The sequence below is a fragment of the Archocentrus centrarchus genome, chromosome 8, assembly GCF_007364275.1.
Source record: "Archocentrus centrarchus isolate MPI-CPG fArcCen1 chromosome 8, fArcCen1, whole genome shotgun sequence".
NCBI classification, from domain to species: Eukaryota; Metazoa; Chordata; class Actinopteri; order Cichliformes; family Cichlidae; genus Archocentrus; species Archocentrus centrarchus.
The window spans coordinates 18,661,121-18,678,062 of NC_044353.1; the positions used below are offsets into that span (position 1 = coordinate 18,661,121).

A 16,942-nucleotide genomic window follows, 5' to 3' on the forward strand; every position below is an offset into this window, starting at 1 on the left:
ATTGTATTTTTTCTGCTTACATGTTTAAAGTGTAACAGGTTTCACACATTTACTGATTATATGCTTGTGTCAACCCACACTCATCATTAGGCTTTGTTTCCATTACCTGGTCTTCCCCTTTGCCTGAGGCGTGTACTACGATTACGCAGGATTAATGAGTCAGTGAGCTATGTTGACCTCAAAGCCAGAGTTTTCAGTGGCACGAAGGTGGCTCTCTTTTTAAATCACCGTGGTAACTTATGCTGAACATAACCTGGTCGGCAGCAGGTTCAGAGTCTTGGTTTTAAAATCGTCTGGAAGCGATTTTCACAGATTCTTAAACATCATAAAGTTACAGCAGTGCAAACAGAACCTCGTCAGTGGAATCTGCATGTATTCATTTGGTAATACAAAAGAGTCATGTGACACGTGAAACTGCCATTTTTATGAGTGTGCCCATAACCTGATGCAGAAAGCCCAGTTTAACAGAGAAACTTGATAAGCACCGCCTGTTATCTCTGACTGGGGTTTTAAGTTTTGTCAAGCCACCTAAGGCAGAGAAAGCCTGACTGTGTTGAACTTCCTTCATAGTATACCCCTCTGGCAAAGTTTTTAGGTGACAAAAGTGGTTTAAAGGGGTACTGACAAAAAGACTTATTTGGACGACCTGTAGACATAGTCTGCTGAAAAATGTGTGCAAAATAAATCTCTACAAAAATATCCTGTGAGGTAACAAAAAAAACATTTATCACCACTTCATAGTGAGACCGTTGGTCATCTTTTCCACTGTGTGGTACTGTGTGTGCAACAGCTCTTTGGCTCTTTCCTCTCCTACGCTGTTAAGCCAGGACTGGTACAATTCAGCCACATGGGTGTCATCTTCTGGCAATAGGGGGCGCTCTGCCTTGTAGAGATCCTCAACTTTCTGGAGAAGCTCCTTTTGGTTTTGACCAGTCGAGGGCTTCACCTGCCCGCCACCATTCAGACAGCCTGAACAAGAGGGAAAGACAAACATTACATTTGCTAACATTAAATAATAGAAGGAGAGCTAATGTGACTATTGTGGAAGTTCTGCTTGTTGGTTATCCAGCTGACAATGTAATGCGTGTGACTAAACACTGCATCTCACAGGTTACATGTACACTCGTATGTAACAAGTGCCATTTTTTAAAATGTTCTGACCAGCTTACCCCTTAGCAAGGCTAACTTGCAAATAAAAAATGGTAGTGCTAAGGTAACGACTCAGTCTATTATATGGTAACCTACTATACTAACAGGTCAAAAGCTCAATGGCTCACATGAAAGTTGGACATCTGTATTTTTCACCTTACCTGATGGGCAGGCCATAACTTCAACAAAGTGGTAGGGCGACTTCCCCCGCTTGAGTTTTTGCACCAGGTTCTGAATGTTGCGGAAGCCATATGCTGAGGCAAAGCACAGTAGGACGACACCATCTTTCTCTAGACTCACCTCCTGGAAGTCTTTATTCCTGTGGCAAAGAGTGATCATGTGCAAAGTCTGCCTTGAATTCCATATAGCAACAAAAACATTATCCTGACTACGTCATGAGGCATTATCATTCTCATAAGTAGTGCTACTTCAAGATTCAACTCCACTGAACATGCATCATGTGAACAGAATGAGTCCAGGACATATAACATTACCACGAAGCACTCTTTAAGAAGTGGAGACATGCTCACCTGAGGATTTTGTAGGTAAGATCCTTCACCTCCTCTCCAAACAGGTGCTTGGCAGCATATGTAAAAACATGATGGAGGTAACCCCCTGACCCACTCCCAGCATGACTCAGGAACTCATCTCCACAGAAACTGCTGAACCTAAGATTAAAAAAAAAAACAAGACAAAAAACAACAGTGAGTGAGTTGAGCTATGCAAGTGGATGTTTGTAATTATTTTAAGTGCGTTAATTACCGAACAAAAAAAAGCAAAATGCAAGGGAACTTACATTGTATCTGGGGCAACTGGTTCCAAATCATTGAGAGACACAGTTTTCTCCTCCAGCATTTTCAGGACCTCCCCTTTAATAGACAGGAAATATGAGACAGAGGATACTGCGAGTTCATGTGCGCAAAATACATTACAGGAGTAATCACTGTACCAGAAGTGATGACACAATCCACTTCACGGGTCTCGGCTTTGTTTAGGTAGAAGTCTGACCGTGAAGCCTCGAGTTTCTTGTCAAAGCAAGGCATTACTGCCACATGGTAGATCTGCTGTGGACTCAGACCCTAAAAATACACACAACACACATCTCAGTGGCAGTAGTCTCTCTGTTTGAAAACCATACAACTTATGTATATTTGCAGCATTCCAACACAAATACAAAGCTCACCTGTTGCTCAGCAAAATAGCCTTTAACCAGAGAACCCATCATCTGCTGGGGGGAGCGAGTTGTACTAATATATGGAAGAATATACTCCCCATGCGTCTTCTCTGCATAGCAGATCCAACCTGAATGCATGCGCGTGCGCACACACACACACACACACACACACACACACACACACACACACACACACACACACACACACACACACACACACACACACACACATGTAAATACTTGTCTTGCTGATAGTCAAACATTGTAAACACAAGAAACAAAAGAGGGTGCCATTATTTTTTTTTCAGCAAGCACAGGACAGTGCAAAGGTCTTTCTTTATATTTTGCTTCCAAGTTTAACAACTTTGTCTTTTTTTAAAACTGGTCCTGAGCAATAGTTCTCTAGACTTCCTGAAGGTCTTTCAAATTGTTTCTTTGGACAGTGGCTGCTTTTTTACTCATTTTCAGTCCAGTCTTTGTACCTGACCATTTTCAGAGGAATGTTTTTTGTTTGTTAAGCCACTTAACACTGACCTATGAATCACTCAAGCATAAAAAAGGCACATAACTCAAGACTTTTGCACAGTACTGTATGTCAGTTATGTGGACCACCACCATTAACCAACTACATACAGATTTAGATAATGACAATTACTCAATGTTATTGTCTGTAAATTAACCTTCAATATAACTAATATACCAAGTAGATAATAAATCTTGAACTGTTTTGTCTTTATTTGTGAGAGTGCAACATTTTTACACAGTGGACTGGAAACAATAAAAGACAAAGAAGGATGACATGCAACAAAGGCAGGACCCTCCAACATCATCCATTTCGCTTTGTGCTCCTGAGTGTTTTTAGTGGAATACCTGGACAGGCTGACGTTAGCATCGGCAGGGCCTTACTATCCTGTTCCTTCCTCTGGAACCGCTCAACAAACTCTCTCTGACTTTCCAGCAGACTGAAGGTCCGACTGAAGCTGGTATCAAACACATGATGAACCCCTGCAACAACAATAACAGCAATTTTCAGAGTTAACTATATCTACCTAAATCACTCCACTTTTTGAATGGTCTAAATGAACAGAAAAAGCACATTTATACTCACCAAGATCTTTGAAGAAAGAGGTAAGCCTCCTGCCTACCTCACTACTGCTCAGGTTATAGTGTGCTGCAAGGGAGGCTCTGGACTGTGGTGACACTGACACCACCACAATCTTCTGCTCCGCCTCACTGGCCTGTGCGGGAAGTCCAAATGATTCACAGGTGAATATGATGACACACTAAATTATTACCCTCGTGTTAAGAGCATTCAGACATAACTACCTTATTCTTACGCAGCACTTTGAAAAGCTCCTCGTGGCTCTGCTGCGTGATGAGGACACTCTCAGCTGAGGTGATACAGCCACTGCAGGCCAAACAGTCGTTCAGTGTGATCTTTGCTTTCTCCAGCTTCTGCTTCCCACCATCCTACAAACACAGGGTTGGTGAAATCAAAAGAAGTGGTGGTGTAATACTCACACAAAAGCCTTTATACCCACCTTGTTGACTTGTACATAACTGCCATCATCTTCTATCTGTATTTTGGCAACAGATTTACCTTGTTTCTTCTCTACTTTGACAGGCTTAACACATTCCTGCAACAGAGTCAACATAAGCTAATTAAAGAAAATACTGGTGATTTTTAAAGTTAAATTCATGTACAATCATCATCTTCCTCTTTTCCTAGCAGCTCCACATTCAGCATCCTTTGTCCAATATATCCACTATCCCTCATCTGCACATGTCTTCAACTCTCTTGTGGACTATCTGTTGCTTTGGATGGCTGACTCCAGGTATTTAAACTCATCCACCTTCATACACATGTATTCTGTTTTGCTTCTACTGACTTTCATTCCTTTTCTCTCCAGAGCATACCTCCACCTCTCCAGGCTCTCTTACACTTGACTACACATCATAATGTCACCTGCAAACATCACAGTCCACAAAGACTTCTGCTTGACCTCCTGTATTCATCACCTGTCCATCATCATAGCAAACAAGAAGGAGTATGAAGATGGCGCTGCCCTGCTGGCGACATGGTGGAGGGAGGAGGGTTCCTGCTGCAAGTTTGTTTGTATTGGATTTTAGTGGTGGTGTTTTATTGTGCAGTGGTACGTCTTTTCCTCTTTAAACTGAACCAAATTTCTCATAAGGGAGACAAATAAAGAATCTTGAATCTAATCCCACCTCCACGTTAAACCCATATGTCACTCCTACCACAGACCTCACCACTGTCTTACTGTCCTCATACATGTCCTGCACCACCCTCACATGCTTCTCTGCCACTGCTGAGTTCCTTATGCATTACCACGGTTCCTCTCCTGGCACCCTATCATATGCTTTCTCTAGATCCACAAAAACAGCGCAACCCCTTCTGACTTTCTCTATACTTCTCCATCAACACTCTCAAAGCAAATATCGCGTCTATAGAGCTCTTTTCTCTGCATGAAGCCATACTGCTGTTCACTGATCGTCAGCTCTCTCCTTAATCTAGCTTCAGCAACCTTTTCCCATATCTTTATGGTTTGGCTCATCAACTTTATCCCTCTGTAGTTACTGCAGTTCTGTACATCAGTCTTGTTCTTGAAAATCGACCCCAGTACACTTCTACTCGATTCTTCAGGTATCCTCTCACTCTCCAAGGTTGTGTTAAACAATCTGGTTAAAAAGTTCACTGCCCTTTCTCTTAGACATCTCTTTACCTCCACAGGTATGCAATTTGGACCAACCGCCCCTCCATTCATGAACAATATAAAACAATAATTTATGATGTAGCCCATATGCACCAAAGAAAACTAAAAGCAACTACGGAAAGGGGATATGGAGGGCCGTAAAATACAAAAACATTACTAGAGAGCAACATTAGCTGTTTTAACAGACTTACAGTACGGTAAATAAGCTAAGACGTATCCCCAGCAGCTCCTCGTACTTATATGAGCCTTATAACTAGCAGCAGGCTAACTGCGCAACATTCGTCTCATGGCTTTAAAATTGGCGGATTTTACAACTTGAGCAAAGCAGTACTTATACCAATTATTAAATATTATATTATGACGAACTTTGGTCGAAAACGGCTCCATGCTCACTCACAACTGATAAGAACAGTTACGGTTACATATGCTAGCCACTTGAGTACGTTTTCTTCAATTAATATTGTGTTTTTTTATATATACGTGAGGCTAAACATTCGCTAGCGATGTCCCACAAAAGTACATTTCATATTATACGGTGTTACACGAGTGTTATTAAACTTGCCTGAGAGGGGGTTATAAAATCATCGAGATCCGTCAACTGTAGCACCCCGCTGAAGTGAGAAGCCATATTTGCTGCCGTAAAGTGTTTGTTGTTTACCTGTCTGTCGCGAATACCAGGGAGACACAAACCTCAAAGAAGCTTGAACTTTATCAATAAATAAATAAATGCTATCAAATCATGCAGCTAAAACACTGTTATCCAGCGATTATTTTTCTACGAATGTTGCCTTTAAAGTGTAATATAAATTGACCCTTAAATGACCCCGCACTGCAAGGTCATTTAAGGGGAAAATATCACCAGCACTTTTGCAAAAAATCTTTTTTTTTTATTGTCCTTCCACTCATCACTGCTAAAGGCCTCTGTGTCAATATAAAATGACTGCACTGTTTTAGAAGCATACTACATTGAAACAAAGGAAAGAGGGTGTTTCTTCTCTAGGTAAATCAATACACCAAAGACATTATCATCAGGAAGCCTTCCTTACATAAAATGCAATGCCATGATCATTATCAAGGATACATGTGAGCAATTACAGACAGCTTGAGCCTAAACTGAAATTTTGTGGGACTAGAAGAAACACTTCTGCCACTTAAAAAAAAAAAAAAAAGAAACAAAGCCAACCAGCCAGTCAAACATGTAAATCTGCCAAGCAGAGCTAAGTTTAAATTTCAAGTTATTTTGAGTTATATATCTCAAAAATTTGACTTAATAAGTATCTCGAAATTTTGAGTTATCTCTGAGTAGGTTGAAATTTTCAATCTGAAATTTTGACTTACAGACAGCAAAATTTATTACTTGTTAATTTTAAATTTTGAGCTATGTATCTTACTCAGAAGTAACAAAGAATTTCGGAACACTCACTCAGTAAGTCAAATTTTTGTGAAAAATTTTCAATTTAGCTCTTCCAGTGATTTTTATTTATTGATTGATTTTTAAATTTAATTTAATGAATTGATCGATTGATTGTTCTTTCAGTGGTGGAAACGAGAGTTGAGATGCGGTGACTGTGAATGCCATAACATATGATTCACATCATTTCTATATTTGTAAAACCATCCAGCGTGGATGGGGCAGTATGATCAGAATATAATCAAAAGTAGGTCAATCAGAAGAACTTTGGAGTGGTTTGGAGGGACCTTTCACTCTATGGGTACCTCTAACCAGGCCAGCAAAATGCCTCCTGGAGCATAACAGAGACACCGGATTTCGTCACTCTGTAAAATGGTCACGTTTATGCACACATTTGTTCCTGCCTGGAAGCTGAATGATTTAGAAATGTGGGTGTACATTTTGCAAAAAATCTGTAAAGCATCATTTCTGGCATTTCCCAGGGGTAAGTAAAGACATTCATGTACAGAAGGAGTGCCATTTATAGTTTGTTTTCTTCTAGAAATATCACCATGTTACTATTTATCCATCACACATTATTACAATTGTGCAGATACGATGGCAAAACAGAAAGCATCACTGTATAAAATATGTCATTCTTTCACAATAAATAATTTTATATGAAGTGTACTGGGGTGAATAGGAGCTACCGTACAATGTATATGTAAACATGTGTTTCAGAAGGATTTTTTTCAACATTATCAATTTTGAATACATTTTCTCATTCCTGTCCACGAGAAGACGTACGCACGCGCCCTTTGTTGTTATGACTACGGGGTCGTAAATCCGCCATGTTTTCCTCCCTTTTGCAGCGTTGCGACAGAGACGGAGGATTCAAACGACATGAGTGTAGAAAATAATCATACGGCAGAAAGTGAGCGGGAGCAAACGAAGAACGGCAACGAGACGATCACCATTCAAACCACACTGGGAGATGAAGGTAAGTCCTCACAACAGCTAAAGCACTGCTGAACTGTTTATTGACTATTGGCTTTGGGCCTAACTTCCTTCATCTTCAAATGTTGCTAGCTGCCATTAGCAATATTAGCTTGTTTACTTCCTCGCTGCACCGGTTGTCCGCGTTAGAAGTCCAGCCAGTATTTGGGGCAACTTGACAGCAGCTAGGTGCTCGTTTGCAGCATAAACACGCCAAGTTGCCGCACACTGAAAAGGCTTGCGTCTGTGCTTTGATAGATGAAGATGTACACAAGTGCGGACGCTGTCAGTCCGAGTTTTCCACGTTGGAGGCATTCATCCAGCACAAGTTGCACCAGTGCAAACGTGTGGAGGTGCGGGACGCCAGCAGCCACGATGACAGCTCGGAGGTATGAAGTGTGCCGTGTGTTTTTAAAGCAGCAGGGTTTTTACAGAAGTACATGACGTCTTGATTAATGCGCTTTCCCCCCAGGTTGCTGCAGTCAATGGAAGTTCTTCTTCAAAGGTGAAAACAGCTGACGGGACAGCTTCAGCTGAAGCAGTGAACACCAATGGTGAGTCAAACATCTAAATTTAGCCCCAATTTCCACAATTAGTTATTTAGCCCATAAAAATGATTGACCACATAGTACAAGCCAATTCCAAAAAGGTTTTGATGTTGTATAAAATATAAATACAGCCAGAATGTAAACCTCATAAACCCATATTTTATTCACACTGGAACATAGAAAACACATCACAGCTGAGAAAAAGTTGAGAAAATGTACAATTTCAAGGAAAAAAAGGTAATTTTGAATTTGGTATTAGCAACACTGTCTCAAAAAAGTTTGGACAGGGCCATGTTTACCACTGTGTGGCGTTCCCTCTTCTTCTAACAACAGTCTGTAAATGTCCAGGAACTGAAGAGACCATCTGCTGGACTTTCGGGAGAGAAATGCTGTCCCATTCATATCTGTCATAGGATTTTGATGCTCAGCAGTCCTGGGCCTTCTGGCATATTTTTGTTTAATGATGTGCCAAATGTTCTCAGTTGGTCAACAGTCTGGACTGCAGGCAGGCCAGTTCAGCACCTGGACTTTTGTGCAATGAACCCATGCTGCTGTCAGAGATTGTGCAATCATTGTCTTGCTGAAGTATGCAAGGCCTTCCCTGAAAAAGACATCATCTGAATGGGAGGATATGCTGCTCTAAAATCTGAACATAGCTTTCAACATTGATGGTGCCTTTCCAGATGTCCAGGCTGCCAGTTCCATAGGCACTGATGCACCCCTATACCACCAGAGATGCAGGCTTTTGAACTGAGAGCTGATAACACGCCCGATGGTTTCTTTCCTCCTTAGTCCAGGGGATGCTGCGTCCATGTTTTCTAGAAAGAATTTATAATTTCCATTCGTCTTTGTAATTTTATCAATTAATGACAAATCACTTCAGCTAGAGTTAATGTTGTTTGAAGCTTTTCTTTAGATTTCAGATTGAATTCTTACTTTCTCCCTTTTTTTCCCTGACAGATGTAAGCAGCACTCAGCTGGGTCGAGGTTGCAGGAAGAAAACCGCTTCCCTTAAAGTCACTGACCAGTCAGATGAGACGGAGGGAGCCGTATCTGACAGCGGTGACAGTGACAAGCTCATGTATAAAGTCAACCCAGAGGGACGTTACATTTGCCAGCTTTGTAAAAAAACATTCAAAACTGTAAGTTGGCATTTATTTTGCATGTGTTTAATTGGAAAAAATAAACACTGTTTATTAAGAGTTTTTTTTTTTTCTTTTTCTTTCTCCTTTCTCCCTACTCAACAGACCAACATCTTAAGAACGCACATGAAAACTCACAGTGACCAGAAGAACTTCTCTTGTGACCTGTGTGGGACGTCGTTTCGAACTAAAGGTTCCCTTATTCGTCACAACCGTCGTCACACTGGTACGAAGAAAGAAATAAAGTTACAGAGGACTAGTTCCTTTCAATCTGATGTTATTTCATTAAACTGACCCAAAGAGAGTTCAAATTATTTCTTTTCTCTTGCAGATGAGCGGCCTTATCGATGTACCCTGTGTGGCCAGGCCTTCAGAGAATCTGGTGCTCTCACTAGACATCTCAAAGCTCTCACACCCTGCACAGAAAAGATCCGCTTTGTTCAGTACAAGGAAATCCTGGTCAGCAAGGATGGCGCGCAGAAAGGTTAGACTTGAACTGAAAAAATGCGCAGGAGCTCCTGTTTTGTGCAGTTGTGTTGAAGAGGCTAACTAAAAGCTAAAAAAAGCTTTTTTACGAGTATACTTTTGGTTTAATTTATGGTGCACTGTGCCAGAGTAAAATGATAATCCACTGTTTTTTTTTGTTTGTTTTTCTTTCAGGTATTGACGCTGATCAAGCAGCAGTGGCTGGCCAGCAAGAGGTGGTAGTTGTGGAGCAGCAGCCGGTGGAGCAGGAAATGGTGGAGGCTGAGACCGCTGTCGTCAGTGTGGTAGAGTCTGGTTCCCAAGAGGTCCTCCACCAGGTCCACTTTACAATGGAGGTGGATGGAACAACACAGGAGCAACAGGTTAGGGTGCAAGTTCAAACACTATTTAAATGCAAATCAAAATGCACACCTAATACTCATTCCTGTCCTTTAAATGTATTTTGATGCTTTTTTGAAAAGAAAGTTGACTTACTGAGATTTCTTATGAGATAGTTTAAAGTACAGATGCACACATTGCTATTTTTGTATTTATTTATTTATTTTTTTTACACATATATGATCTGTGGAGATCATTGATAGCACACATTATTATTTCTCAAGCTTTTCTTTGATATAGTTTTCTATTTGTTCCAATTAAACCACTTTTTACAACAGGTTAAGGGATCTTCTATCACTCCCAATCAAATTAATCTCAAAGCTCCAGTTTACTGGACAGAGCTTTTTGTTTTGTACAAATAAAATCCAACTTAAAATGAACTGTCGTTTATTGAGACATGTAACCCCTACCCATGTGACATTAACTTGTCTGCCATTTTGGATGTAATAAGCATGGGTGTAGGATCAAGCGAATAAGGCCATAGTCACACAGGCCTAAAGACCGTCTGTGACGACATGGAAACCACCGATCATGAGAGAAAAAATGAATAAACAAGTTAAACATGTTGGAGTTGGAGCTAACAAACGTTGAACAGTAGTTTTTTTTTTTTTTTTTTTTTTTTGTGTGTGCAAAAAGAGAAGACTTCTGAACAGATTGAGCTAAACAAAGAAGCTGTTTTAGGTGTTTACACAGCATATTGCTTCTAAGCAGAACAATCACACAGTCGATCCGCAGTCCTGAAGAGGCACCAAGTGGTAGCAGTCTCGTGAAATCACCACAGAATCTGTTACTGGTCATGCTGTGTGAATTGTGTGTCTCAAATTTAAAGCCTGCTTTATTCTCACCTTGTCTGTTCTGTTACTCTGCCTCTTGTCAGGTGGTGGTCGAGCAGTCTCAGGCAGAAGCTCTGGCCGCTGCTGCAGCAGCAGGTGACAATCTCATCTGTCAGGCCATCATCAACTCTGGCATTGCACTGGGGACAGAGGAAACTGTGGTGGAAGAGATCCCACAGGCAACTGAGGAGATAAATAAAGTTGTCTCTGACCATCCTGAAGCTGATGGGGGCGTCATTGAGATCCAAGTTAAAGAAGAGTTTGTGGAGATGGAGGAGGTAAGTACTAGGAGAGTGTACATTCACTAAACAAGCAGATAATTCTTATCGATTTTTATTTTTTTATTTAGTTATTTATTTTTTAAAGCCAGTCCTGTCTAGGTTTCTCATTACAGCACACTGTTGCAATTTTTTCAGATTCATTTTAAGTTATCTCCGCTGTGTTGTTTTGTTTTGTTTTTTGTGTGTGTGTGTGTGTGTGTGTGTGTGTGTGTGTGTGTGTGTGTGTGTGTGTGTGTGTGTGTGTGTGTGTTGTTTTGAAGGAAACGGGTGACAGTGGTGAGCGGACATCATCAAAACTGCACACTTGTCCGCACTGTAACCGCTCCTTCAAGGGCTTGAATTATTTCCGCTTTCACGTTAAAGGCCATTTAGGTAAGTCTATATCCAGCACTGCGACTCGTGGGATTACTGTACACCTTTCTTAACTATTCCTGTAAAGTCACAACAGACTTTTAGGCCGATCACTAACTTTGGTTGATCGGGTTGATTAGGGTCTGCTGCTTGTTATGGTGTTATCGGCATATCTAAAGTAGTGAAAAGGTGCACAATGTATACCTGTTCAAAAGGGAAAAAAGATTAACTAAATCAGTGAACATTTCATCCTTTCTAGTGCTGTGTTTAGTTGACTCGTTTAGTTGAGGATCAAGATCTGGCACCTAAAATATCAGTCCGTTTAAGTAATTGTTTATAATTTAATAACATACAGGGCCAGGTAACTGTTGGGTCTGTCTGTGATGTTTTGCAGCCACCCATCACTGCAGTGCTGACAGCTGGAAAGCATATATATAATATATGGTCTCAAACATTTTAGATGATGGATCATTTACAACCCATAAATGTTTCCCTTTCTTTAAATGTAAAAAGTACATTTTTTCTTCTTTTTTTTTTTAATTAATTCAGTAAACTATTTACAAAACATCATGAACAGCCTGAGACATCTGAAGAAATTAAAGTGTAATTTTTGACGTTTCAGTTTTTGCACAGTTTACTGTAATTACCAAAAGCTTTAATTACAAAAAGCAAAACAACAAAAATAAAAAATGTTGACACTGCTCTTTGGTTTAACCATTTTCCTTCTGTGTGGTTTATGGATAATGTCTTTCTCAGTAAGAATGCTGTCAAATTGACTTTTATATAGACCTCTGGCTTGAAATTAACTCGCATCATATGACCCAGTCTTACCAACTTCCAACACAGTGGTTACTGTTGCCAAATACAGTGAAAGGTTTGAAAGCCACCACCTCCTCTGCAGAGTTTACACTCTGCAAAGTCAGTGTGCTGGATTCAGTCTTTTGTTGCCTTGGCTGTGGCCTGTTTGTTTGGTGGGTGTCACCCCCGATAAAGATGTTTTGTTGGGACAAAAATACGTTTTTTTGTTTTTTTTTTCATTTATATCTTTTCCTCTTTAAACAGGTTATAAGCCCTTCAAATGTACACTGTGTCATAAAGAGTTTCTAACTGGTTACCTGCTGAAGAAGCACATGGAAGTCCATGTCAATGAGAGGAGATACAAGTGTGGTGAGTGTGGCAAACTGTACAAAACCATCGGGCATGTACGGGAACACATGAGGGCCCACTCAGATGAGAGACCTTACCACTGTGCCAGATGCAACAAGGCATACAAGACCAAGGTGATTTATTTAAAATTTACTCATACTAATTTTATTTATTTCATTTTTGGGAGGCGGGCCATTAAAGCAATTTCAGTCCACTCTAACAGATTTTCTCCTCTTTCTCAGAATGCCTTGCAAGTGCACCAGCGGACTCATGGTGATGTAAGGCCCTATGTGTGTCAGTTTTGCTCGAGGGGCTTCAGAGAGAAGGGCTCTCTGGTACGACACATCCGCCATCACACTGGGGAGAAGCCTTTCAAGTGCCCAAAGTGTGGACGGGGCTTTGCTGAGCACGGGACTCTCAATCGGCACATGCGTGCTAAAGGTCAGGATGATGCACAGAGCCAAACTTAGTGGGAGCACGTACTGGCAGCACAGATTCAAACAGACCTATTAACACAGTCTGTATTTGCACCAGGTGGCTGCCATAAGGAAGATGCCAGTGAACAGCAAGTCGTTGTAACAGAGGGACAGACGCCTTTGGACAGCCCCGCTGCAGCAGCCATCATTTCAGACGATCCTGATGCAGTCTTGGTCGAGTTCTCCTCAGTGGTGGCAGACACACAAGAGTATATCATCAAGGTTGGCACTACAGGGAAGCAGGGTTAAGAAAACAAACATGATCTTTACCTAACAGTTATTAGATGGGCATAAAAAAACAAAACTTTTAAACAATTATTGTTCTGGGGTTCAGACTTTGGAGCGTGTTGTCAGTCTGTCCACTGCTCAATCAGTGCAATCACAGCAGGTATTCTTCTCTGTTTTTGGATCAGTAACTTTAGTGCATGCTGAAGTGTGTAATTTTACTCTTCACATTGTACTAAATGATTATATCTGCAGGGAATTGATTGGGTCGCTGATTACAATGAAACACTTTTCTTTGCCATGTTTAAGGCCTAGATTACAACATTTCAGAACAACAAAATGCTGTATTTGACATTTAATTTGTTTAGAGATGTGGTGCAGTGGTTAGCGCTACTGCCTCACAGCTAGAATGACATCTAGAAGGTCCGGGTTCGATTCCACCCTGGCTCTCGCTGTGTGGAGTTTGCTCTCCCCATGTCTGTGTGGGTTTCCTCCCACAGTCCAAAGACATGCAGTTACTGGGGTTAGGTTAATGGGATAAGTGGAAGAGGATGGATGGATAGATGTGTTAATGGCGAATGAATGTAAAGGGGTTAAATACTTAAACAGCATTTTTATATCCACTGGTAAGAGACAGAAAAATTAATTGATCATCCACTAAAAGTCATCACTGATGCTGTGATAGTTTGTCTGAATTTCTGAGGGAAACAGCTTTTTTTTTTTTTTTTTTTCCTTCATTAGTGTACACTATACTGTCAAAAATATTCACTCAGCCATCCAAATCATTGATTTCAGGTGTTCCAGTCACTTCCATGGTCACAGGTGTATAAAACCAAGGCATGCAGACTGTTTCTGCAAACATTTGTGAAGGAATGGGTCGCTCTCAGGACCTCAGTGAATTCCAGCGTGGTGCCATGATAGGATGCCCCTTGTGCAACAAGTCCAGTTGTGAAATTTCCTTGCTACTAAATATTCCACACTCAGCTGTTAGTGGAATTATAACAAAGTGGAAGTGAAGTGTCAAGTTTGGTGGAGGGGGGATTATGGTGTGGGGTTGTTTTTCAGGAGTTCGGCTCAGCCACTTAGTTCCAGTGAAAGGAACTCTTAATGCTTCAGGATACCAAGACATTTTGGACAATTTCATGATCCCAACTTTGTGGGAACAGTTTGGGAATGGCCCCTTCCTGTTCCAACATGACTGCACAGCAGTGCACAAAGCAGGACCATAAAGACATGGATGAGTGAGTTTGGTGTGGAAGAACTTGACTGGCCTGCAGAGTCCTGAGCTCTGCACCTTTGGGATGAATTAGAGTGGAGACTAAGAGCAAGGCCTCCTCATCAAACATCAGTGTCTGACCTCAAAAATGCCCATAAACACACTCCTAAACCTTGTAGAAACCTTCCCAGAGAAGCTGAAGCTGTTATAACTGCAAGTGGTGGGCCGACATCAGATTAAACCCTATGGATTAAGAATGGGATGTTACTCAAGTTCATATGTGTGTGAAGGCAGACAAGTGAATATTTTTAGCAGTATAGTGTATATTCAGCATATGACTGTCCAGGGACCTCCTGCCCTTCCATGTGCATATGTGGGAAGACTGGGATGGAAAGAGCAGGAACAGAATTAACATAATAAAATGGGCAGCAGATACGACCTTGGCAGGAACTGTATGAACTGGGGTAGAGGTGGATTGCAAAGCAGTCTGCAGATTCATATCAACTGTGTGCAGGCTAAGACAGGGCCAATTATGCTCGGTGACATGGTCATGTAGACTGGAGAAGGACACTGATCCTGTTATAACTGTTAAAAGTCCATTTGTAGTCCGCTCAAATATTTGTTTTCACGCATGTGCAGCTGCCCGGCATCTAAATATGTATTGAGAGCATGAGGAAATCAGAGAGCCAACTCTCTAAATATTTTTATTTCTGCCGAGGCAACAGCGTCTTCCTTTTGCAAAGTCTGGAGTTCCCTCATGATGACGTGAATTCTCAGCTTAAACAGCTTGTGCTATATAAGATTTATGAGTGGGGTAGAGCTGAGTCATCAGCTAGGATTGTTAATGTGCTTTGCAGCTTGCTTGAGCTAACACTATGCTCGATATGATCAATTTTTACTTAAGCAGCACTCAAATAATGGGAAGGCGCACATTTTGTGATGATTACTTTTTAACATGAAAATATTTAATATTTGATATCCATTCAGTCCCGGGGGGGACTTAAGTGTGAATTTTCTTTGTTTCTGTCATCCTTCAGACTCAAACGGAGGAGGAAGTGCAGCAAGAAGTGACAGTCATTGAAGACAGCCAAAATGAGGTTGGTATATGATGTATATACTGTGTGTTGGAGTATTTGCAGAGAATGAGATTCTCACTGTTCTCTAAAATACAAGTTGGTTAACATCTAAATTTTTGGACTTCAGCTTTAAGTCGTTTTATCTGCGTTATCTTACAATTCTGCCTGTAACATTTGTTAAATCAATAAAATCTCTCCCTCCCAGATGGAAAACCACATCGTTAACGTGGTACAGAGACTTGTCAGCCAGTCACAGAGTGCGGGCGGCACGAGCAGCCACCAGATTATTGTGCGAAATGTGGCCGAAGACGAGGAAGGCCTGTCCATCTCTGACTGTGGCGACACCATCACCATCGCTACACCTGAGAGCCTCACGGAGCAGGTGGCCATGACGCTGGCCTCCGCCATCAGTGATGGCAGACTGCTGGCCAGGACGGGTACAACAGAGGGGACCGTTACCATGGTTACCACAGAGGAAACATTGGAGGCGGGAGTACGAATGGTGCAGCAGCAAGAGGAATATGTCATCACCTCCCCAGAGGAGGTGGAGTTTCAGACTGTCATTGTATGATCAAAGTGGATGCTAACTATGGACTGTCATGGCTTTGATAGTGGTTATGTAGCCAGTAACTGGAGATTATTGGCAAAAAAAACTAAACAAAATTAAGGCCAAAGTGATTAGGGTTTATGGTACATACAAGTGTGCCCAAGGACTAATGCTTCATCATGTAATTCATTTTTGTTGGTTGATCTACTAAAATTATTCTCTGCGTTAAATATTTGGCCTCATTTGGGAATTTTTTAGATTTCTAAATCTCAAAATAGTTATGAGATTAATTTTGTGATCTTTTCATTTTGTATGTACAAATGCGCATTTGTTTTTGAAAATGTCATTTGTTGCCCAACTTTTTTTGTACTGCAAACAAAAGGTGAATTTTCGTCCCTCTTTTCCACCCAGAAAACATTTAATTTCAGTTTTCCCTTCTGCACTCTGATGGTTCAGTTGACTGGTGTCCTGTTTTTAAGTTTTCCGTATAAATTTGAACTGTGATACCTTTTAAAGGCTAACTTCCAAAAAAAAAAAAAAAAAAAAAAAGAGAGAGAGGCCATGCTGGATACAGCGTGGTAGTGCTGAACTGGTCAGTCATAATGCATCTTTAAGCATGATTGATGATACACCAGTGCATAGATGTGAAAATATCAGATTAGCCAGAGTTTGCATCAAATAAATGTTATTTTCTTACACAGTTGACTTCAGGGTTTTATTTCTCTTGTTTAAAGTCCTCTTAGTGAAAAATATGTCTATTAAGTTCCTTTGCTGCTTTACTAAGATAATGTGG

General features: G+C 40.9%; 2 protein-coding genes across 2 annotated transcripts; one reads left to right on the forward strand and one right to left on the reverse strand.

Annotated features, from left to right (window-relative positions):
• Positions 1-6: 6 nt before the first annotated feature.
• Positions 7-5,713, reverse strand: narfl (nuclear prelamin A recognition factor-like). The gene is made up of 11 exons (XM_030735679.1): positions 5,621-5,713; positions 3,865-3,960; positions 3,650-3,793; positions 3,432-3,561; positions 3,194-3,328; positions 2,333-2,451; positions 2,099-2,228; positions 1,946-2,018; positions 1,680-1,817; positions 1,311-1,468; positions 7-969 (listed from the first exon to the last, which is right to left on the reverse strand). Exons 1-11 carry the CDS (start codon positions 5,684-5,686, stop codon positions 728-730), a joined length of 1,431 nt encoding a protein of 476 aa, XP_030591539.1. The 5' UTR covers positions 5,687-5,713; the 3' UTR covers positions 7-727.
• A 1,580-nt stretch (positions 5,714-7,293) lies between these two features.
• e4f1 (E4F transcription factor 1) lies at positions 7,294-16,845 on the forward strand. The gene is made up of 14 exons (XM_030735347.1): positions 7,294-7,448; positions 7,703-7,833; positions 7,917-7,998; positions 8,953-9,134; positions 9,240-9,360; positions 9,466-9,618; positions 9,795-9,982; positions 10,876-11,109; positions 11,373-11,484; positions 12,526-12,743; positions 12,852-13,050; positions 13,144-13,307; positions 15,564-15,623; positions 15,808-16,845. Exons 1-14 carry the CDS (start codon positions 7,352-7,354, stop codon positions 16,171-16,173), a joined length of 2,307 nt encoding a protein of 768 aa, XP_030591207.1. The 5' UTR covers positions 7,294-7,351; the 3' UTR covers positions 16,174-16,845.
• The last annotated feature ends 97 nt before the right edge of the window (positions 16,846-16,942 follow it).